The sequence below is a fragment of the Kogia breviceps genome, chromosome 6 (assembly GCF_026419965.1).
Source record: "Kogia breviceps isolate mKogBre1 chromosome 6, mKogBre1 haplotype 1, whole genome shotgun sequence".
Classification (NCBI taxonomy): Eukaryota; Metazoa; Chordata; class Mammalia; order Artiodactyla; family Physeteridae; genus Kogia; species Kogia breviceps.
In genome coordinates this window covers 30,015,910-30,040,076 of record NC_081315.1, presented here as the reverse complement: position 1 = coordinate 30,040,076, position 24,167 = coordinate 30,015,910, and the positions used below count along the sequence as shown (strand labels likewise).

At 35.4% G+C, this 24,167-nt stretch overlaps 1 protein-coding gene across 2 annotated transcripts in view; it reads left to right on the top strand.

Moving 5' to 3' along the window:
• LRBA (LPS responsive beige-like anchor protein) overlaps nt 1-24,167 on the top strand; it is a 721,911-nt gene that overhangs the window by 559,189 nt on the left and 138,555 nt on the right. For both annotated transcript variants that reach the window (XM_059066707.2, XM_059066706.2), the window contains exon 46: nt 13,357-13,509. In XM_059066707.2, the coding sequence (XP_058922690.1) occupies nt 13,357-13,509 (153 nt within the window). The remainder of the gene's footprint in view (nt 1-13,356; nt 13,510-24,167) is intronic.

The window sequence follows — 24,167 nt, the reverse complement described above, 5'->3', positions numbered from 1 at the left end:
AACACTGTTCTTTACTTCACATATCTCCAGGTGAGAACGACAGGTATACATAAAACTATTTTTAATACAAGTTAGATAGTGCTAAGTGCTAATAATAAGATATAAACAAAATGAAATGAATTCTTCCTGGAGGAAGTGGGGTGGTGAATGACTTCACAGAGTAAGTGGTATTTGAGTTGTATCTTAAAGGATGCAAGGGAGTCCTCCACCTCCCAGATTTACATCTCTAGCATGTACATTTATCCTGATATCTGACTTGCTCCTTAGCATCTCCATTTTAGCATGTAAAATGTATCTCAAACTTAACACATTCAGAACCAAACTCCTGATCTTCATTTCTTTAAACCTGCTCTTCTCACAGTCTTCCCTTTCTTAGTTAATGGTTTCCGAGTAAAAACTGTTGCGAGTAAAAGCTGGAGTCCTTACAATGCAAGACCCTACAGCAACTACCCCTCCCCTCCATAATCCTGTTAGGTCTTGAACTCTTTGTACCATTTGCCCTCTTGTCCACTGTGTTCTAGCCGAACAGGACCTCCTTGGTATTCCTCACAAAATCCAGGTATCTTCCCACCTCAGGGCCTTTGCTTTTACTTTTCTTTTCACCTGAAAAATTCCTCCAGATATCCTTATGGATTCATTCCTTCAGCCATTTCAAGTCTTTACTCAAATGTCACCTTCTTAGGGAGCCCTCTTGTACTGTTGGTGGGAATGTAAATTGATACAGCCACTATGGAGAACAGTATGGAGGTTTCTTAAAAAACTAAAAATAGAATTACCATATGACCCAGCAATCCCACCACTGGGCATATACCCAGAGAAAACCATAATTCAAAAAGACACATGCACCTCAGTGTTCATTGCAGCACTATTTATAATAACCAGGTCATGGAAGCAACCTAAATGCCCATGGACAGACGAGTGGATAAAGCAGATGTGGTACATATATACAATGGAATATTACTCAGCCATAAGGAGGAACGAAATAGTGCCATTTGCAGAGTCATGGATAGACCTAGAAACTGTCATACTGAGTGAAGTGTGCCATTTGCAGAGTCATGGATAGACCTAGAGACTGTCATACAGAGTGAAGTAAGTCAGAAAGAGAAAAACAAATATCGTATAATATCGCTTATATGTGGAATCTTAAAAAAAAATGGTACAGATGAACTTTCTTGCAAAGCAGAAATAGAGACACAGATGTAGAGAACAAACTTATGGATACCAAGGGGGGAAGGGGGTGTGTGATGAATTGGGTGATTGGGCTTGACATGTATATACTGATGTGTATAAAATGGATGACTAATGAGAACCTGCTATATTAAAAAATAAAATTTTTTTAAAAGTCACCTTCTTAGTAAGGCCTTCTCTGTCCTCTTTCTTTAAAAGTACATGCCTCATCCCATGCACTTTAACTCACTTCTCAATTTCAGTTTTTTTCATATCACTCACGATCCGACATACATATCTCTATTTATTTATTATTTATGTCTTATCCCACTGGAACATTAGCTCCATGAGAGCATGAATTTGGACTGTTTTGCTCATTGGTTTATTCCTAGAGCTTAAAACAGTACCTGGAACACAGTAGGCACTAAAACATTTATTAAATTAATGCTTTGATTAAATATAGAAGAGTATTCTGAGCAAAGAAAATGACATGAACAAAATTCAGAGAAAAGCCTTATTACCACATTGGGGAATGCTTATTGGTATTATGTGCTTGGTGTGTAGGAAACATAGACAAGGAGAAATACTGAAAGGTAGTTGTGGTCTAATATGAAGACCCTCAGTAATATTCTAAAGATATTTTTCTTTTTTTTTTTCTTTTTTTTTTTTTTTTTTTTTTTTTTTTTTGTGGTACGCGGGCCTCTCACTGTTATGGCCTCTCCCGTTGCGGAGCACAGGCTCCGGATGCGCAGGCCCAGCGGCCATGGCTCACGGGCCCAGCCGCTCCGCGGCACGTGGGATCTTCCCGGACCGGGACACGAACCCGTTTCCCCTGCATCGTCAGGCGGACTCTCAACCACTGCGCCACCAGGGAAGCCCAGCCCTAAAGATATTTTTCGATTCGCAGTCCATGCAATCTCTGTCACAGCTACTCAGCTCTACCACCATAGCCCAAGAGTAGCCCTAGACCATATGTAAACAGATAAGTGTGACTGTGTTGCCATAAGATTTCATTTACAAAAACAGGTGGCAGCGTTTTGGCCCCTGGGCTGTATTTTACCATCCCCTGCTATAGGCAGTGAGGATCCATTTAAGATTTTGTACTAATTGAGTCTATTATTTAAAAAAAAAAAAAAAAAAAAAAAAAAAAAGGTGCTTTGACAGCGGTATGGAAAGTACTGGGAATGGGGAAGAGAGATGAGAGCTGGAGGTAGGGAGAAATTTTAGGAGGCTATGACAGTTAAAAGTAAAGACTGTAGGGCTTCCCTGGTGGCGCAGTGGTTGAGAATCCGCCTGCCAATGCAGGGGACACGGGTTCGTGCCCCGGTCCGGGAAGATCCCACATGCCGCGGAGCGGCTGGGCCCGTGAGCCATGGCCGCTGAGCCTGTGCTCCGCAACGGGAGAGGCCACAACAGTGAGAGGCCCGCGTACCACAAAAAAAAAAAAAAAAAAAAAAAAAAAAAGTAAAGACTGTAGGAGCCTCAACTAGTCAGAGAGCTAAGGGAGTAACTCAAGAGGTGGGTTAAAAGTAATTCTCCAGGATATGGTACTTGGTTGACTGTAAAGGGATAGGAAGGCATAAAGATGATTCTTTAGATTGGGTGCCTAGATAAATGATGATGCTATGAATTATAATGAAGCTGGTATGTAGACCAAATGTGTGAATTCAGTTTTTGACACATTGATATATTTTCAGAATAACCAGGATATTATCACCTACTAGTTGAAGATTCAAACCTAAGCTTCAGAATAGTGTCATAGGCATGTAGGGTAAGAAGGAATATTAGGCAATACTTATCTTGAACTCCTCAAAACAATTGTCTAGTCTCTTGATCCCCAATTTTTCAGCTCCCATCATCTCCTGAGCCCACTAGAATCAAGCTTTCTTCTCCACCATGTTATCAAAATCAGCCTTGTCAGAGTCATTGACGAACAACTTCCATGTCGTCAAATGCACATTTTCAGTTCTCATGGTACTTGATCTGTCAGCATTATTGACACAATTAATTGATCCATTTTCCATGTAACATTTTCTTCACTTGGTGAAGAAGCCATCTTCTCCTGGCTATCTTCTTGCCCTTTTTTTTCAGTCTCCTTTACTGGATTATCTTGTTTTCATACCCTAAATTACTGGAGTACCTTTCGGCTGAGTCTTTAGATTTCTTCTAGTGTCAACACTTGCTCCCTTAGGTGATCACACCTTACCTCGTGGCTCTCCCCTGAATCCTAGAGCTATATATCTAGCTCCCTTTGAGCTAGATGTACACTTACAGGCATTTTAAACTGAACACGTCCAATATCAAACTCTGTCTTTCCCTCTTACCCTCCTCTCTACCCTAAGGAAAAAGTCCTGCTCAATACCTGCATTTGCCATCTCAGCGAAAGACAGCACTGTTTATCCAGTTTGCTCAGACCTTTAGAAAACTTGGAGTCTTGGATTCCTCCCTATCACATACACCTCACTGTCCATCTTATCAACCTTCAGAATATGTCTAGAATCCGACCAGTTATCACCACGTCCATCACGAGGGCCCTGGCCCAAGTAACTGTAAGTTCTCACTTCTCGTGCTCCCCGTGTGGTGTTTTCTCCATATGGCAGCAGGAATAATCTTTTTATATTATAAATCAGATCATATCTGTGTGCTCACATCCATCCAGTGCCTACTCATCTAGCTTAGAGCAAAATTCAGGCTCTTAACGTAGCCACTGAGGCCCTATGTTACCCGGTTGCCTCTTTGATGACACATCTCTTTTACTCTCCTGCAGCCTCACTTGCCTTTGTTGTGGTTCCTTTTCAAAAATGCCAAGCCCAGGAGTTCCCTGGCATTTCACTGGCTAGGAGGCTACGCTTTCATTGCCATTGGCCTGAGTTCGATCCCTGGCTGGGGAACGAAGTTCCCACAAGCCGGGCGGCATGGCCACAAAATAAATGCCAAGCCCGCTCCTGTTTTGGTGGCTTTGTGTGCTACGTTGCCTCTGCCTGAACCACTTTCCCCCAGATAATGCTTCATTCGTTCCATTTTTTTCATTCAGGTCTCTGCTCAAGTGTCACCTCCTTAGAGTGGACTTCCCCGGACACCCTCTCTAAAATAACACTGCCCAAGCCCCATCATTCTCTATCCCTTCATCTTTTTTTTTTTTAACATACTTGCCACCATTTGACACAGTACATATATTAGTTAGTTTATGTTATGTCTCCATAGCTACAGTTCTGTGAAGGTGGGGGCTTTGTGTGTCGTTCATTTGGTAACCTCAGCATTTAGAACATTTAGTTAGAAATCAATAAATATTAGTTGAAAGAATGAGTAGATATAAAGATATCGAGAAAAGAGGCATCAGTGAAAAGGCCTGGGAAAAACAGAGAGGTAATCTGAGGAGAAAAAGGAGAGTGTATGGCCATTTATGCCAGAAGGGCACAGCAAAATCCAATGGGTAGGTGCTCCAGTGGGGCTACTAACATCTCATATTTTAGGAAGGGGGCTTATCTCTCCACAAGAGAACTGGTGGCTGAATGTCATCTGCTGACTAAGAGTTGTTAATGCTCTAATTTTCTACACTTTTACAATTAAGGCACATTGAGTTTTTACCGTTATAGCTTTACAACAGAAGTCCATATGGACATCCTGTCACTGATTGTATCTTGGATATTCAATTTAAAAATCTATCTGATAATTTATTGTGTATCATTAGTGATGAATGTAAAATTTTATTCTTATGAAATCGGTAGGGTCAGTACAGCATTCTCCATACTTAAAATTAAGTAAATAGAGTGCAATTTAATCCTAAGAATTTACTAAATAATATTTTAAAAATAAATGACTATCAGTAATATTACAAGAATTAGTTTTAGCTTTAAAAATTAACCCTTAAAGGTATTAAGTGTATACCTGTTTGTTAGAAGTAATAATACAAAATAGAGATGATCAGAGAATAGTTCTATTTGTGTCTTGTGAGATTTGTTAAACATGAGACCTTTGACTTGCCCTCCACTACCTCAGAAATCCCAGGGGCTGTGATCTGAAGATAAGTTAGGTTTCTTTTTTCCTCTTTCAGCATGTCTTCTACTATAATACATTCCACAGATGCTGATAGCATCAGCTTTAGAGCCATTTATAAGAAAATGTTTAGCTACAGTTAGTAGAACATAATTGCTGGACATTTATTTCTTGATATATTTGTTAAAAGAAAAAGCTTCAATTAGGATGATTTGATAGTTTTATTTTCTTCATTTATTCTTCCTATTTTCAAACAAACTTTTAAAAAATTCAGAATTTTTTAAATGCTAAAAGAAAGTAAAATTAAAATCTTACCCTTTTCTATCCATCCTTTGCACATTTCTGGCATATGTACTTCCCTCTCTCCCTTCCTTCCTTCCTTCCTCTTTACCTGCCTCCCTCCTTCTCTTTATCTCTCTTCATTCTCCCTCTGTCTTTCTCCCCCTCTTTTTTCTTTCTTCTCTCTCTTCCTCTCCCTCTCTTTCTCTCTTTCTTCTCTCTCTCTCTTTCTTTTCTGGTCAGTCCCTCTTCCACCCCCCCGCCACACACACACTCACAGCCACATTAGAGTCAGCTCAAGCTGTCTTACCGCTCTCTTAACAATGTAGAACACTCATACTCTAACTGAACTATATATGTGTTCATCCTTGTTTTTATACATAACTTACAGATTTGTTAATTTAACCCTTTTTAACACTTTTCTTCTTCATGCATCAATAGGTTAAATGATGTACCCATATACTATTTTTTTTTTAGCTTTGAACTTTGTACTCTTTATGTCTACAGTGTACCATTTCTTTTTCGTGTGTTCTTTGAGAAAAATTACTTGAAAAACTGAATGTTTTTCTTCTTATGCTACTTACATAGTGGGCAGGAAAAAACGTTTTTCTAAGGCACTTAGAAAATGTTCCTATCTTCCTGAATTATAAAAATGTACACAGGTCAGCTGTAATTTGTTTTTTGACCTGGTGATCTTAAGATATTTTTGTTCAGAGTAAAAATGTAGACTGTTCATTAATATATTTATAAATACTGATATTAACTGTTCCCCTCCATACTCATGTATTATACAAATTGTTCCAGAAAAGATTTAAGGTGGGCATTTTATTTATGTCTTCTCTTCTGGCAGTCACAGCTTACCCATTATTTGTATTATTAATGTCCATTATCTCTCCCCAAATTACAATTTCCTTGAAGATAGGAGTCGGGAACAGCAAAAGGTTCAGCAAATATGTCCAGTCCAAATTTAGAAGTGAAAAACATGTGTTGAAAGCAGGAGAGAACTATATTGAGAGTATTCATCATAAAGTGAGGCATGTTGAACTATACTGTCATTGCTAATGAAAACATAAATAAATTTGTTTTAAATGTGTAGATATTTAGTAGGAACTATTAAGTCTCAAATATTTTTGTGGTCATATTTACTTTTACAAGTAAATTTTATTAAATTCCCTTAGGATTATGTTAAAAGCTTTTAAGAATGGCCACAATCAGTGAATTACCTGTTGACTTTAAGAATTAGGCAAGTTGAGTCTCTAATTTGGGATTGTTACCAGGGGCCACATTAATGATAATAATAATAGTAGTAGTAGTGGTAGTAGTAACATCTTTTGTGCATATAGAATTCTGTATTATCTCATTAGCCACACAACAACCCTGTGTTTTAGAAGAGGCGACTGAGGTAAGTAAGGGTCAGAAAAATTAAATTAAAAGCACGTGACCAGGGCTTCCCTGGTGGCGCAGTGGTTGAGAGTCCGCCTGACGATGCAGGGGACACGTGTTCGTGCCCCAGTCCGGGAAGATCCCGCATGCCGCGGAGCGGCTAGGCCCATGAGCCATGGCCACTGAGCCTGCGCGTCCGGAGCCTGTGCTCCGCAGCGTACCGCAAAAAAAAAAAAAAGAAAAAGAGAAGAAGCATGTGACCAGTAAATTGAATAGACAAGACGCAAACCCAGTTATTCTCTTTACTGTATTAGATTGAGATAGGTTATCTATTTGTTTGTTTGTAATCCATGATTTTTCTTTATTTTGAATTTGAAATGCAAGTTTAATATCTAAAACCATACAGTATTTATTTGATCTGTCTGGAAGCATTATAGATTATTTTTTCTTCTCCAATTTAAAAATTGCTGTTAACATTTCTTTTACTAAAGGAAGAAAATAGCATTTTATCTACTCGATAAGGAGAAACTGAATATCAACTTGAATACTTTCAGATATGCAGTCCATTTAAAATGACTTATAAGTTCAATTGAACTCTAATAACTTTCTAAAAGATTTTCTCATTTTGGGGCTAACAAAATAAATACTTGCAAGTTAATATGTATCAGAACATGTACTTTTAAAAAATATATATTGTTCATCAACTCTTTTCTTGTTCATTAAGAAAGTTTACTTTGGATTTTTTCCTTCATAAAATATACAGTTTTTCCAATGTAAAAAGCTAAAATTTTGCTTTCACATCTTTTTTTTACCATCAGTATCCCCAAAGCAGTATACATTAAATTAGTTACGGTGCTATCGTGCTTATGTTTGACTTGTCAGGATTTCATATTTTAGTAAAAATAAAATAAAAATTTAACTTTAGTTCTGAAGTAGCATCTTGGTTTTTATTTCAGGTTTTATTATCTTGTTTCTTTGGATTAATAGACTAGTATTTGGCATGATTACTCAGGTATTATTGAAGTGATGGTTTTAATTCAATGGATAGAATTGGTGACTATTAGAAGGTGAATCATACAGCCTTGCTGCAGAGGCCATTCATATCAATGGGGATCATACCTTAGAAAAGAAAACTAAAGCATATGTGTGGTCACAACCAATCCTTGTCATTATGCCATGAAAGCCTTGGGATTTGGGATCAAAGCAATGGGCTTATCCTGAACTGTGGTATAACCTCTGGTTGAACCTTTCAACTTTTTATTTTAGGAGATGATACACTACATTTTGACCATGTGACTTACCTCTAAGACCTGATGGCCTAATTAAGTGATAGTGATTAAAATTATTGTCAGCAAGTCAGAAGAACATGTGAATTGTAAATATCTCTGTCCTCTGTCAGTGTTGTTTACTTATCATTTTCCACTGATGTTTTAAAGAATTGCTGAACATGTGTTTTTTATCCAGAGCTGAATGTTCTGTCCTGATGAATATAAAACATACTTCACTTTGTAAATGTACATTAGAAGTATTAGAAAGACATAATCTTTGACTCTGTCACTAAATTTCATCTGTCAAAGGAGATAATTCTGAACTGTAATATTTGGTGTTATATCAAGGCATAGTTCTTAGGAAGATGCTTTTAGGATTAAGACGGAATTCTACTTATAACGTGAATGTCACTATCATCCATAGTAAAATTCAGGCAGTGTATATACTTATTTTTCTTTTTGGTTACGTGTTGGTGTACCTCAGTTGAGTTCCGTATGTTTATTTTATGTTAAGAGGGTATTCAGCTCCCATCAACTGATTTACTTATGCAGATTTCCTTCCAATGAGATTGTAATATGGTTTAAGTATATATACTCACTCCTTTACTTAATTGTCCTTATTTGATGATGTCCTTTATACTATATTAGATTCTTTGTAATCTTTCTCTTCAGTGCTAATTTATTGGAAACATTTGTCCTATTTTAAATTATCTCCCACTCCATGTATATAGTCCTCTCTAAACCAACTAAATAGTTCTTCATTGATCACTGGAAACACACGATATATGCAAGTTTCCATCTCTGATATTCCTCTTAAGATATACCCCTTGTCAGGACTGTTCTTGTCTTTCCCCTCTGCTAATATTTATCTTTGACTTTAAGTACCGTTCTTCAGTCATTCATTCAACAGATTTTTACCGAATATCTAACATGTCACTCACTATGTCTAGGCTTTGGAGGTGTAGCAGTGAACAAGATACTTAAAGTCCTTTATCTCCTGGAGCCATCAATTTAGAGGGAGCAATACAGTTTGATGAGTGTTATATTAGGGAAGTACAGTGTATTGCGTTCTTCTCCCTAAAGCTTTCTCTGACCACCCCAACTTTTAGACATCCTTTTCTCTTTTGAATTTCTAGAGTACTATTTGTGCCTACAACCAATTTCCTCCTAAAAAGTGTATCCTTTCACTGTTAGATCTGTGATCTGATCTGTAGAGGGGAAGTAGCACTCACGTCTCCATATCCCAGATCCTAACACAGTTCTTTGCAGAGTAAAAATGAAATAAACACTTTTTGTGATTATGATATGTTACATCACTCTTCATACCTACCTAAAGCTTATATCAAATAATTAAATAATGGGAACTTAAAAAAGTTTTGTACTGCTCATACTGAATTCTCTCTACCATTTTGTCTCCTAGAAATAATTGTCAGTGAATATATTGGTAACTTTTTATCACTGAAATACAGTTGACTCTTGAACAACATGGTTTTGAACTGCACAGGTCCACTTATGTGGATTTTTTAAAATAGTAAATACTATAGTAGTACCCTGTCCAATGTTGGTTGAATCCATGGATTTGGAACCACCCATGTGGGATACAGGGGAACTGCAGATACGGAGTGCCAACTATAAATAACACTCAGATTTTTGACTGAGTAGAGAGTAGGCACCCTAACCCCAGTGTTGTTCACATGTCAACTGTATGTATAAATTCATAACCACCAAATCAAGTATATAAGAAATATCCTAATTTAATTCAAATCTTCTTTATATTATGCTAGTAGGAAGTTCTTTCACAGTCATTAGATAGGTAGGGCAGAGACCTCCTTTTCCCAGGGCTTGAATGAGATCCAGGCTTATGTGGTACCTAGAAAATTGGCTCTCACATCTTCAGTTCATCTTGTTCACAAGTAATATCTTCATTGTCTAGGACACATGGTCTTTTAGAAGCTGGCAGCTCTGCTGATTATCTAAGCTTGAGTTGAGAAATATTTGCTGATGCCAAAAGCCCTGGTGCCAAGGAACTGTCTTCCGTAAGTGCACCATCATGAAGCCATTGTGTAGAGGTGGGCAAATTGTTCTCTATGTAAGGGTGCTTGACTGAAGGAAAGGAGAAGCAGAAATCCGACCTGTACTGCACTTACCAAACTGAGTTCTCTTGGTGCTGAATTAGCCCAGAAGGATTGCTTTTTTCTAATTCATACAGAGGCACTATATGGACAAGTAGGTACCTTGATTTACCACTTACCATCCCCTAGGTTCCAGCCTAACCTCTTCATCCCCTCCCCTTGCCCTCAGGCTAAAGAAAGCTGACTACAGATTTTTGGTTCCCTAATCTTGAGGAAAAACTCTTCTTTGGTTTCTGTCTTTTTAAAAATATTAACCTTTGATACTGCTTCTCCTAGATATTTTACATAATCTCCTGTTTGCTTAGACTTTCACAAAGGACAGAAAAAGAGGATGTCTTCAGGAGGTCTCTGCTCTGGACCTTGCAAATGTTCTGGAAATGCCTGACAACTCTCTTGAAATTGGAGAAGTGTATGGGGTGGGAGGTTGGGAGGTAAAAAAATAAACAAGCAAAACATAAAATTCCTATCTCGATAAATTTCAAGTGAAATATTAAGTTTAATTTTTAATCAATAAAGTTTAAAATCTTAATTTTGAAATATTTTTATAATGGCCACTCTATGAAATTATAAGGTATCTATCTTTAATAGGAAATTGCAAATAAAATCTGTGGTAATTATGGAAACTGATCAATTATTACCTCCCTCCCAGCATTACAGAAATTATGCAACTGAATGTTTAACATAGTCCAGTAAGATTTAAAATTGCTTTCTTCATATCTTTTATTATAAAATTTCTTGTTTATTTTGTGTAATTTTGCTCCATTTAATTTTGAGTTAAATTAACTGAATTTATATTTAAACTGTCAACATTAAAATAAGATAAATTCATAATAAATTTATGTGTTTAAATAAAATAGGCCACGAACAAAAAATATTTCTGTTAATTGAATTAATTAATTTATTTATTTATTTATTTATGGCTGTGTAGGGTCTTCATCTGCTGTCTAGGCATGGTCTCAAGAAAGAATATATTTTTTGCATATTTTTACTATGCAGTATATATCTCTGATTTATAATGAAGATGACTGATCTCCCCAAACTTGGGAGAAACCTAACATCTAATATTCAGCCATTATAATTGTTTTGATTCCTAGGAGAATTACATAGAAGCATAATGAGTATAACAGGCAAAAGAAGGACAACATCCTCTAATTGTGAGAGCATTGGGTGAGGGTGCGGGTGGTCAGGTATTATTGAAATTTAAAGAATAAGTAATTAATTAAACCAAAATGTGGCTTTTGATTTTGAATACACAAGGAAGGCATGGTCCTCCATTACTATTGTAGAATAAGGCTTGGCAACAGTAACATTCCTCTTTACTAGCACAAGTAATATGGAGTGAAAATAAGACATTTTGGGAAATTTTCTCAAAGTTGGAATTTATTGAATGCATACTTCAGCAAATTGATAGTTATAAAGTGACATATTTATATACGGGTAAATAATAATTACAGCATATTTTAAAAATTCTTCCTATATGTGTAGTATATATGCATATACACATATATAAATAAAATATTTTTTTCAGGAGAACCAGTTATTTTCTTATCATGGAAGAATGAAAAGCTTTTGTTTCCTTTTTTAAAACAATTGCTTAGAATATATGTTAAACGCATATTTTAAATGTTTAGCACTGTATATATTATGTAATAGAACCCATGCTTTTTTGATGATTAAGGACACAGGCTTTAGAGATAAACACATCTTGATCTAAGTTCCACATTTATCATAAATCAGCTGCATAAACTTGGGCATATTACTTAACTTCTTTGAGCCTTAGTTAATTTTTTAAATGAAGATGATACCTTACCTTGTAAAGTTGTTGTGAAGATTAAGTGTGATAAGTTGTTGTGAAGATTAAATGTGATGTTTATGAAGAGTTTATTTTAGTACTTGACTCATCTCATGCAGTAAGTTATTTAGCTAAAACAAATTGAATATAGCTTTTTGTTTCATAAAATATGTCTTGTCAATTAGACTTATATGCACCATTTTGGAGAAGAGATTCTTAAAATTGTATGAACATTGCATCATTTCATTTATGGTTAAACTTAGCAGGATCTTCCTTTTAAAAAAATTAATTTTGTTCCGTTTAAAAGTTTTGCAAGTCAATGATCAGGTGGTTGTCAGGCATTTGGAGGACAAGCTCATTTCTACCCTGCTTAGTTAATTATTGTGATTGTAAACAAAGGATGTACGATTCAAAGTCAAGGAACATTTCACATGGATGATGGAGGTGATAATAGCTTAATTCCTGCTGAATTTTTTTTCTTTGCTCTAGTGAGTTCATACTGACCTTGTCCAAAATCTGATGACCTCCCTATTTCACTCAACCATTTGGAAAGCTGGGCCTGCCATAGCTGGCCCTGAGGGGGTATCTGAAAGACCACTGAGTCACTGACCCATGTCAAGACTGGATTTCAAGTCTGATCTATAGGACCTCTGAAATAGTTATACGTGGGGCTTATTGTACACAAAAAACCTAACTGGCTGCATTTTTCTGCTTATTAAGTATCCTGTTAAAGTGTATTTTAAATGTCCTTATTAAAGTCATGTTTATATTAGTTTCTCATGCAGGTCATTTTCTAGACTGATTATAAATTTTGATCTTTTATAAGAGTTAGTACCTTAAAACTAAACTTGAATGTTTTGAAATGTGAGCAAAACATACTGTTACACCATGGGTAAATGCAATGAATATCTTCCTGGTTGGTGATGGACCAAAGCATTTCAGTGCTTATAAAGATTTGGGCTTTTTTCTGGCAAACAATCCATATACCTCAAACAAATCTAGTTTAAGCTGTTGTTGATATTACAGCATGTTAAACTCTGTTTACAATCTTGTCAAACCTCAAATTTTACTCAAATGTTGGTATATAAGAGTTTTCAGTTTGTAAGACTTGTCCTAAAGGAAAGCATGTGACCACCCAGTAAGGTGTTATTTAAATTTGGTTGGATGGGATCTGTCTACCTTAATAGAACTTTGTGATAGGGCTTTGATATGAAAAGAGTAAAAACTTTCCTATGTTTATTTTGTTCTTCTGCACGATAGGAAATGATCAGCCCTTTTATGAATACCTAGTCAGTATTCTACAGTTTATAATATGACATTGTCTTTTATTTTTATATAGGAGTTGATCCCTGAATTTTATTATCTCCCTGAGATGTTTGTCAACTTCAATAATTATAATCTTGGAGTGATGGATGATGGGACAGTAGTGTCTGATGTTGAACTTCCTCCTTGGGCCAAAACCTCAGAAGAATTTGTTCGCATAAACAGATTGGTAAGATAGTAATCATCTACTCTGTCTGTCATGAGCCTTTTCTCAAAGTATCTTTCATGTGTTGGTATAATCATTAACCCTTGTTCTTCTGGACAAAACTGTAGTTGATAGGGATAACTGAAAGTGATGTAATAGTTCATGAATCTCCATATATACTTTATAAAATCTTATTGACATGAAAGGTATAATGGTGTCTTTTATTCTTTTATGCAGAATTTAGGTTACTTTTATATGAACATGATGATTCAAGATTATAAGTGAATTTCTTGTAGAATTCTATGCTTTTTCAAATACGAGTTTCTTGTGCTAGGAGAAGAACATAATTCTGTGTTCAGGTTGGAAGGCCATTGTACATTTTGATAATAGAAACAAGATTTTAAAATTATATGCTGTATCTGTCTTTTGAAGGAAATCTTCATCTAATATTTAGAATATGAAAACTTAAAAACTGAAAAGTGCAGTAATCATTGTGCTTACAAACAACTCTTCAGAATCCTCTCCTGTGGACTCTTTAATGTCCTCTGTTGTATGGGTTCTGGATTATTTTGTGAAAAAATAATATGACTTTTCCTTTTTGCCTTTAACTTTCATAAATGCTTAGAATCAGGGAGCTTTATTCTCAGTTTTTTAAAGTAGTTTCTTTATTATACTTCATATTAAAAATGAAACCTAGGGCTTCCCTGGTGGTGCAGTGGTTAAGAATCCACCTGCCAATGCAGGGAACATGGGTTCAATCCCTGGCCTGAGATGATCCCACATGCTGCAGAGCAACTAAGCCATGCGCCACAACTACTTAGCCTGCGCTCTAGGGTCCACGAGCCACAACTACTGAGCCCAAGTGGCACAACTACTGAGCCCAAGTGCCACAACTACTGAAGCCCGCACACCTAGAGCCCGTGCTCCTCAACAAGAGAAGCCATGACAATGAGAAGCCCTCGCACCAAAACGAAAAGTAGCCCCCACTCACCACAACTAGAGAAGAGCCCACGCACAGCAACAAAGACCTAACAGCCAAAAATAAAACAAACAAATAAATTTATTTAATAAATAAATAAATAATGAAACCGAAATTGCATTGTGGTTTTAATTTTCACTAAAACAAGGAAAATTATTTCATTTTAGTTTTCTTGGTATGCTTACCTTTTCTACCAACAATTATATTTTAATCCTGTACAGTATTCTAGATCCTAATTGTAATCCCATTATTACTGAAAATTCATATTTTACATATACTGGAAGCAGTGCAGGGGGAGTGGAAAGAGCATAGGCTTTGAAGTTAGACCAGTTTTCCTAATCGTGGATAACTCACATTGCTGGTTATGGGACCTTAGGCAATTTAACCTTTCTGAGCCTTGATTTCCTCATTGTAATTTGAAAATTATTTGTGTAAAACTGTAATTATGTATGTAAAATACCTAGAATTTTCTCTGGTTTACAGGAGGCCTTCAGGCAATAGCACCTAACATTATTCTATCACAGTCTTAAGGTACATGTTGCATTTTGGTTTACTGCATGTATTTTTCAAGATTTTTAAGTTAACTGTAATTAAAATGAGAGCCCAAGACAAAGCTTAGCTCTGAAAGATGTTAAAGGAGATGTCAAACTTTTAAATGTGACACTTGTCTATGGTCGTGTTTTTGTTTTTTCTCTCCAGGGGTATGTAGATGTCAATGGAAGGTCTAGTCATTCTGCAGTTTTTTGGGGTTTATTTTGATTTTTGCTTTCAATAATTTTCTATGCTTTTAAAACATATTTATTGAGGTATAATTTACATACCATAAAATCCATCTTTTTAAAAGTGCTCAATTCAGTGAGTTTTAATAAACGTATACAGTTATGTAACCATCAGCACAATCAGCTTACCTCACTCCAAAAAGTTTCCTCGTATCTGTTTGCTCCCAGTCGTAGTCCCAGGCAACCTCTGATTCTGTCTCTTTAGTTTTGCTTTTTCTAGAAGTTTTATATAGATGGAATCCTGCCGTATGTAGTCTTTTTGTACCTGACTCTCTCACTTAGCATGATGTTCTGGAGATTCCTCCATATTGTGCATATATCAGTAATTTCTTTGTGTGGCTGCGTAGTATTCCATTGTATAGATATAACACCTTTTGTTTATTTGCCAGTTTATGAACATTTTGCTTTTTTCCAGTTTTAGGCTCTTAAGAATATTTGCTTATGTCTTAGGGTGGATATCTGTTTTCATTTCTCTTGGATGGATTCCTAGGAGTTTAATTGCTGAGTCATATGATAAGAATATATTTACCATTTTGCATTCCCACCAACAATATGTGAAGTTTCAATTTGCCATATCCTTGCAAAGACTTGGTATTGTCCATCTTCTTTATTTTAGCTCTTCCAGTGATTCATTGTGATTTTAATTTGTATTTCCCTAATGACTAATGATGTTGACCATCTTTTCATAGGCTTATTTCCTACTCTTAATATGTTCTTTGGTGAGCTATCTATTCAGATCTTTTGCCTATTTTTTAATTGGGTTGTATGTCTTTTTATTATTTAGTTGTAAGACATCTTTATATATCCTCCATAAAAATCCTTTATCCAACATATGTTTTGCAGATATTTTTCTCCTAGTTTGTGGCTTGTCTTTTCCTTTTTAATGGTTCCTTCTGAATCACCATTTTTTTTTTTTTTTGAGAATTATGTTTTATTCAGTGGACTTTCTAAGTACTTCAAGCCCAGGTAGTTGGAACATCAAAAGATTACTGTTAATTAAGGAAAACCAGGTATCTCAAATTAATGAATTTAGTGCTTCTCTGTGTATGGGAAGATGCAAGAATCTGGGCTCTTTGAAGTCATTCCTTTGATATACACCTTAGCTGTCTGGGGCCAGTATCCTGTTCTTTCCCTCCTGAGTCCCCGGGGCTGGGGGGGCGGGGGGTGCGCCGCTGGGGGTGGCTGCAGTGCCTGAGGGCTTACTGTGGGGCGGCAGTGTATTGCAGGCTGAATCACCATTGTGAATAAATGTTTTTGCTATTAGGTAGATATAAAATAATATTTATATAATATTTGAAAGGTATAAATAATCATCCCCATTCTTGAAGAATATATTTTTAAAAAAATTTAAAACCATGTTCTGATCATTTTATTATGGGAGCCTTTTTTCTCAGTTTATACTTTTATGTCTCAAGGGAACCAACTCTATTAATCACTACCATATTTAGTATTGGTAAAAATACAAAGAAATTTATGAATGTGTTTGCTTTAAAAGAGATCTAAGAGGCAGAAACATTTGAGTAAGTTATATTTAAAGCTCTTCAACAATATTTTTGACAGTTAAGAAAATGTAACTGTATAAGGTAACGTAAGCCACTCTCCTGATAGTACCCCCATCACTACTCTCAGTGCCCTCTCCTCAGAAGAGCCAGGTCTGTTTGGAACAAGTCTCACAAGGGCACCGAGGAAAAGAAGGTGGCAACTTACCACATTGTTTTCCAATAAGATTTTGGTTTTGCCTGCTCATGCTCTAACCTTACATATGACTATGAAACGTTAAACAGTAGTATTGTATAATACTAACTGCACATTTAATGTAACTTATTATTGAGTTATTAAACATTTGTCCCAGTGATTCCTCTTTCTCTGGGTTTTACAGATGTCTTCATAGTTTAGCTTCTGAATAAGCTTATACTCTTAACAGAACTCATAAAAACTTACTGCAAGTTAAATGCAAACGTTTTACAGTCAAATATTTACATCTCTGATAATTTTAACATAATTAGGAAAATACTTGATTTTACTTACATGTGCCTTTAGGAAAGAATTTAATAACTCATTCATTCATTCAAAAATATTTATTATACACCTGTGATGAACAAAGCTTTCCTATGGTGCAGTTCATATTGGTTCATTTCAGATTTTCCTGTGAACCTTCTGTAAGTGACTAAATTATTAGCATGGTATTTTATGTATGTTAGCCTGTTATCACATAAGGGTTTTATCACCCTCCTCTTTTTGGTTTACCTCTTCAAGTCCACAGATTTTATGCAGTGATTGTAGCTCATGAAATGCATACTACTTTGATCTGTGACCTTTTTGTGGTGCTAATCGGGTTCCTGATATCATTATACCTTGCTCATTAATCATATTTCCTGCAGCCCGTCAGGCAGCCAGACAGCACAAGTCCCTGTTTTCAGCCCTCTGTTGGCAGGTTTCTGCTTTTCCAGATTATTACAGACGATACTTTGGCTTCTCATAGCCAGAGCCACATCAAGCTGTGTGTTACGATTAAAGTCAGATGGTCCTCAGGTTGAGCAGGGATATAGGGTTGCAGCTGTCTCTCTTCCTGGAACAAACCAGCACCAAGAACAGATGATCTATAGGACAGTGAATAATAACAGATTGTACAGTACTCCATTGGTAGCAGGGGATCATAGATTTAATTAACTGACATACTCATTTTAAGATACCCAGCACGTCTTTTTTAAGTATTTGGTTGCCCAAGTATTATTTCAAGGGAATAGAATACTTTTAGGAGCATGATTTTGATGGTGGACAGTACGCTACATTTTCTTTGTGTTAGAGGACTGTAACTGCTACCTTATCTATAACTATTTTACTCCCTGAGCTTTCTGTAGGTAGTGAAGGTGTAAATAAGGATTTGTGAGTTGGCCTTAAGTGTTGAATTTATACACAGAAGATAATATCCTGTGTATTTTAGAAAGAAAACCTTCATAGGTCTGATTATTCTTTCAGGTATATAAATTAAATTTTCTTTGTTCTGAAGAGTTGGAATCAGGGTAAAACCAAAACAGTCTTAAATACATCCAAGAAATTGGTCTGTTTTATTTAATACTTCCTAGACCAGAAGAAAAATTATTCCAAATACTGCTTCAGAAATATAAATGAGAAACAGGCTCTCATACTTCCAAATAATGTGAAAATGTGTGAATTCAGACTGTTCATCATTATCTCATGATATAAGGTCGATATTATGGACCTGTATTATACTGCCTCTTACAACCTTTGAGTTTTAAGTTGAATAAGAGACAAAAATCATACTCTTCAGGAGTAATATTATTTGTAAAAGTTTATAAAAGTTGGTGAAGTGGAGCATTTTGTTTTTGCTGCAGGATGTGTAATTTATTCAAGTTATAATAATAATGAAAGTAATTTGTTCATCTAACGGGTACTTACTGAGTTGCCTATCTATGTGCCAGCGCTGTTAGACTCAGTGAACCAAGCAGACAGTACCTCTACTCTTTGGAGGTTACTTCCTTTTTGATAACTTAGGCTGTTGAAATAGAAAGCTTCTCAGGGCTGAGAGGTGGCATGAATTTAGTAAAGGAAGGCTCTTATTAATGAATTGTCCTGAGGTTACCAGTTAGAGTCACCTTTGCTTTTCTGTATCTTTTGTAGCTTCTCTCTTTCCTACTGTTTCATAAAGGTGACATGGGTTGTCACTTGCTTGAGAAGATAAAGAAAAATTAAATGAGTATGTTATCTTCTTTCCAGATAATATATGGACAGATTAAAAGTTATTTTTTTATATTGTTGTCTATGAGAAAAATAAAAATTTCAAATTTTATTTCACCACCAACCTGGTCTTTTCCTATCTATTGCTAAAATTTAAATCTCCTCAGCGTAAATCTTCATAGATCTTATATATGTGCATGAACTAGGTCAGTCTTTTCTTTTTCCTTTGAATGGAAAATTTACAATTCTTAAGTGATGAGACTAAGACTCTCTTTTCCCTGATGAAAAAGTACTATATAGGTACATATAGCAAGACCTGCAGCTTGAGATGGCTGAATTTGTAGTGATATAGCAATTAGATTATTGTAATAGCATATTATGTTCTTAATTACAGTGTTTAGAAACACTGTAAGGTTGAAAGGTTTGGTTGAGGTTTGAAAGGGGTTGCACTTTTTGACCTGTATTCATATCCTTGTTTCCATTTTCTGAAGAATGGGATTCAAAACCCTGTTTCTTAAGAGAGCTAAGCAACTTTTTTTTTTAATACAAATGCCGGACGCTAACATGCTTTTTTCATACTGTTCCTTTTCCAGTTGCCTTTTCATTTTACACATTGATAATGATATGGCCAAGAATGTAAATAGTCATGGTGGTATAGTTGGTGATAATTGTTCTCAACTATGGGCGTATCCTTCCCTCCACCTCCCCACTCCCTGCAGTGGCTGGATCTAAAGTCCTGGGGAATGGGGGCAGATATGTATGAACAATTTTAAAAAGCTAAAATTATTATTGTTTGGTTTGCTTTTAGTTCTGTATATCATTTACCATGAAAATTCTAGTTCTGAATGGCCACCTAAATAAGTAGGAATAAAAAGATGTACTGTGTTGATAGATTATTAATTCTCCCCAAATTGGTTTATAAATGCAACATGAAAACCAATCCAGGTCCCAGTAGGTTTGTTTTGTTTTGTTGGAATATAAAAAACTGATTGCAAAGGATAAAGGGCCAATTATAACCACAACCCTTTTGAGAACAAGAACAGATTTCAGAGGGACTTGCTTTACTGAATTATTTTAAAGCTGTAGTAATTAGGGAAGTTAGGAGAAAGAGACTAATCAAAGTGAACAGAGAACCCAGAAACAGACGAGGACATATGAAGAAACTTCATCTATCATAAAGTTGGTATTACAGATCTGTGGGGAAAGGAAGGACTTCTCAATTTAGATGCCGAGATAAATAGTAATTGTGTTGGTTTCCTAGGGCTGCCATAACAAAGTACCACAAACTGGGTGGCTTAAACAACAGGAATATATTGTCTCACAGTCCTGGGAGGCTAGAAGTCTGAAATCAAAGTTCAGCAGGGTTGGTTTCTTCTGAAGGTTGTGGGGAAGAATTGGTTCCAGGCCTCTTCCTGGCTTGTATTTAGCTGTGCTCTCCTTACGTCTGTTCACATCATCCTCCCTCTATGTGTGTCTATCTCTGAGTCCAAATTTTCCCTTTTTGTAAGGACATCAGTTATATTGGATTAGGGACCCACTCTACTCCAGTATGACCTCATCTTAACATAAGTAATTACATATGTAATGGCCCTATTTCCAAATAAGGTCACTTTCTGAGTTACTGGGAAATTAAGGATTTCAACATAGGAATTTGGGGGAATACCATTCAACCCATAACAGATATTAATATGGAAAAAAATTAAGTTGTAATCTTATACCATCAACAAAAATTAAAATATATTAAAGCTTTAAAGTAAAAAGTGAATGAATGAATAAAACAAACAAAAAAAGGCAAAATTATAAACTTTTAGAAGATAATACAGGAGGGATTCTTTGTGATCTTGGCATAGGGAAAAGTTTTCCAAACAAGAAACAAAAAGTGAAATATGATATATTACATTAATTGACTTTTGGATGTTAAACCAACCTTGCATTCCATGAGTGTATCACCCTTGGATGATATAAATTCTTTTGATCTGTACTGTATTTTTTGTTAATATTTGGTTGAGAAATTATTATTTTTTAGGACTTTTGCATCTATATTCTGAGGAATATTGGGTTGTTTTCTTGTGATATCTTTGTATGATTTTAATATCAGGGTTTATATTGGTCTCATAGAATGAAATAGAGCAAAGTGTTACCTCTTCCTCTATTTTCTGAAAGACCTTGTGAGAGATTGCTATTATTCCTTCTTTAAATGTTTAATTGGATTCACCACTGAAGCTGTCAGGACATTTTATGTGTGTGGTGGGGGGGAAGTTATTAAATTACTAAAACAATTTTGTACTTGTTATAGGTTTATTCAGATTCTCGATTTTTTTCTTGAGTCAGTTTCAGTAGTTTGTGTCTTTCTAGGCATTTGGCCATTTGATCTAAGTTGTCTAATTTATTTGTATAAAGATGTTCATTGTATGCTTTATAATCATTTTAATGTCTCTAAGGTGGGTAGTGGTATTACCTCATTCATCCCTGATTTTTGGTAGTTTGTATCTTTTTTTTCCCTTGGTCAGTCTTGCTAACGGTTTGTCAGTTTTGTTGATCTTTTCAAAGAACTGACTTTTCACTTCATTGTTTTTTCTCTGTTGTGTTTCTATTTTTTTCCTTTCATTGGATTTTCACTCTAATATTCATTGTTTCTTTCCTTCTGCTTTCTTTGGATTTGGTTTGCTCTTTTACTGGATTTTTATTTGGGGAAACTAGTTTTTTTTTTAATTGAAATATGGTTGATTTATAATGTGTTAATTTCTGCTGTACAGCAAAGTGTTTCAGTTATACATATATATGCATTCTTTTTTTAATATTCTTTTCCATTATGGTTCATCATAGGATACTGAATATAGTTCTCTGTGCTATACAGTAAGGAAACAAGTTTTTAAAATTTGAGTTCTTCCTTCTTTTCTTTCTTTCTTTTTTTAAAAAATATTTATTTATTTGACTGCACCAGGTCTTAGTTGCAGCACGCGGGATCTTTTGTGTTGCAGCATGCAGGCCATTTTAGTTGTGGCACGCAACATGCAGGCTCTTTACCTGTAGCATGCGGGATCTAGTTCGCTGACCAGAGATTGAACCCTGGCCCCCTGCATTGGGGGTGTGGAGCCTTAACCGCTGGACCACCAGGGAAGTCCCTCTTCCTTCTTTTCTAATATTGGCTTTTACACCTATAAATTTCCCTTTATGTACTATTTTTGCTACATCCCATAAGTTTTGATATTTTGTTTGCTTAATTTCATTTCTCACAACATTTTCTAATTTCCCCTGTGATTTTTGACTCATGGGTTTTTCAGAACTATACTGCTTAGTTTCTAAATATTTGTGCATTTTCCAAATTTCCTTCTGTTTTTTATTTCTAATTTAATCTCATTGTGATTGGAGAATATACTTTGTATGATTTCTGTTGTTTTAAGTGTAGTGAGACTTGCTTTATGACCTAGTATGTGGTCTGTGTTAGAGAATTATTCATTTGCTTTTGAGAAGAATGGGTATTCTTATGTTGTTGAGTGTTATAGGTGTCAGTTGATCAAGTTTTTATGTTTAAGTCTTCTATATCTTTGCTGATTTTGCCTGTCTATAAACTTTTGCTAGTTAGATGTTCAAGTTCCCAAACATTATTTTCTGTTCTGTTTTGGCTTCCTGTGTTTTTGAATCCTGCTGTTAGGTGCATATATTAATATCCAATGGCTGCTATAATGAATTACCAAAAACTTGGGGGCTTAAAACCATTGCAGTTTCTTCTCTCATGGTTCTAGAGGCCAGAGGTCCAAAATCAGTGTTATACTCCCTTTAGACGATCTCTGCCTCTGTCCTCACATTACCGTCTCCTCTTCTGTCTATAGTGAAATCTCTTTCCACCTTCTTCTTAAAAGGATACTTGTGATTACATTCAGGGCCCTCCCTCATAATCCAGGATGATGCTTCGATCTCAAAATCCTGAATTTAATCACATTACAAAGACCCTTTTCCCATATATAACATTTCCAGATTCTAGAGATAGGAACTGATATCTTTTTTTCAAGGTGGGGCATTTTTCAGCACTGTTTTCCTGAACTTCTTTTTCATCATAAATTGTCCCTCTTTGTTTCTAGTACTTTTTTAGTCTGATTTGCTTAATATTAGTATAGCCAATCCAGCTCTCTTGTGGTTACTATTTGCATGGTACATAGATGTCCATTCTTTTACTTTCAACCTATTTTGTCTTTGAGTCTAAAGTCTATCTTTTGTAGATAGCATATAGTTGGATCATGTTATTTATCCAGTCTGATAGTCTCTGCTATTTAATGCTATTGTTGATATGATTGGATTCATGTCTGCCATTTTGCTGATTATGTTCTTTAGTCTTGGGTCTTATTGTTCCTCTTTTCTTACTTTAAAATTTTCTTTTATATTAAATAGATATTTCTAGTCTACCATTTTATTTCACTAATTTTTTTAACTATTAATTTCCTTTAGTTATTTTCTTAGTCATTACTCTAAGGACAAAATGCATCTTAATTTATCACAATCTACTTCAGATTAATATTAGTTTAATTCCAGTAAAATATAGTGACTGTTCCAACTCAGCTTCATCCCCTTACCCATATTTTGTGCTCCTTTCATGGACAGTACATCTATGTATGTTATAAACCCACTGTACAGTGTTATAACTATTGTTTTATGCAATCTTATGTCTTCTAAAGAAGTTAAGAAAGGAGAAAAACGCCTATTAATGTTATTTACTACTCTTCCTTGATAGAAACATTCTGAAATGAATAGAGGAGTGCCTGAGATACTCAACATCATGCAGGAATGAGATAATTCTCATAAAGAAAAACTTCCATACAATTGAAGTTTTTACTCTCAAATTCCAATGTTTTTCACCATTTTCCTTGAAAATAAATCTTTTTGTGAAATGGATTACACACTTCCCTGCCTCTTAAACAGAGAATAGCCTTTTCTGGCATACTCATTGTTAAATATTCAGGTATTTTTCGTGATGTCCTAAAAAGTTGAGATACATAGAGCTTTTTGTTCTTTAGCTAAAATGACTCACATTTTTCTGCCTTCTTTTAGCTTTCCTGTTAGCATTTTAGAGTTCTTACTTGTGCCAGCTGTCATTTTTCTCTGTCAGGGTTTCTAATCTTCTTTTGACCTATTATGTTATTTTATGCATATGTGGCAAGGTAAAAGCTTGAGGGATGCCCTGGTGACCCCCACTATTAAAGTTAAACAAAACTATATTGTAAAGCTCA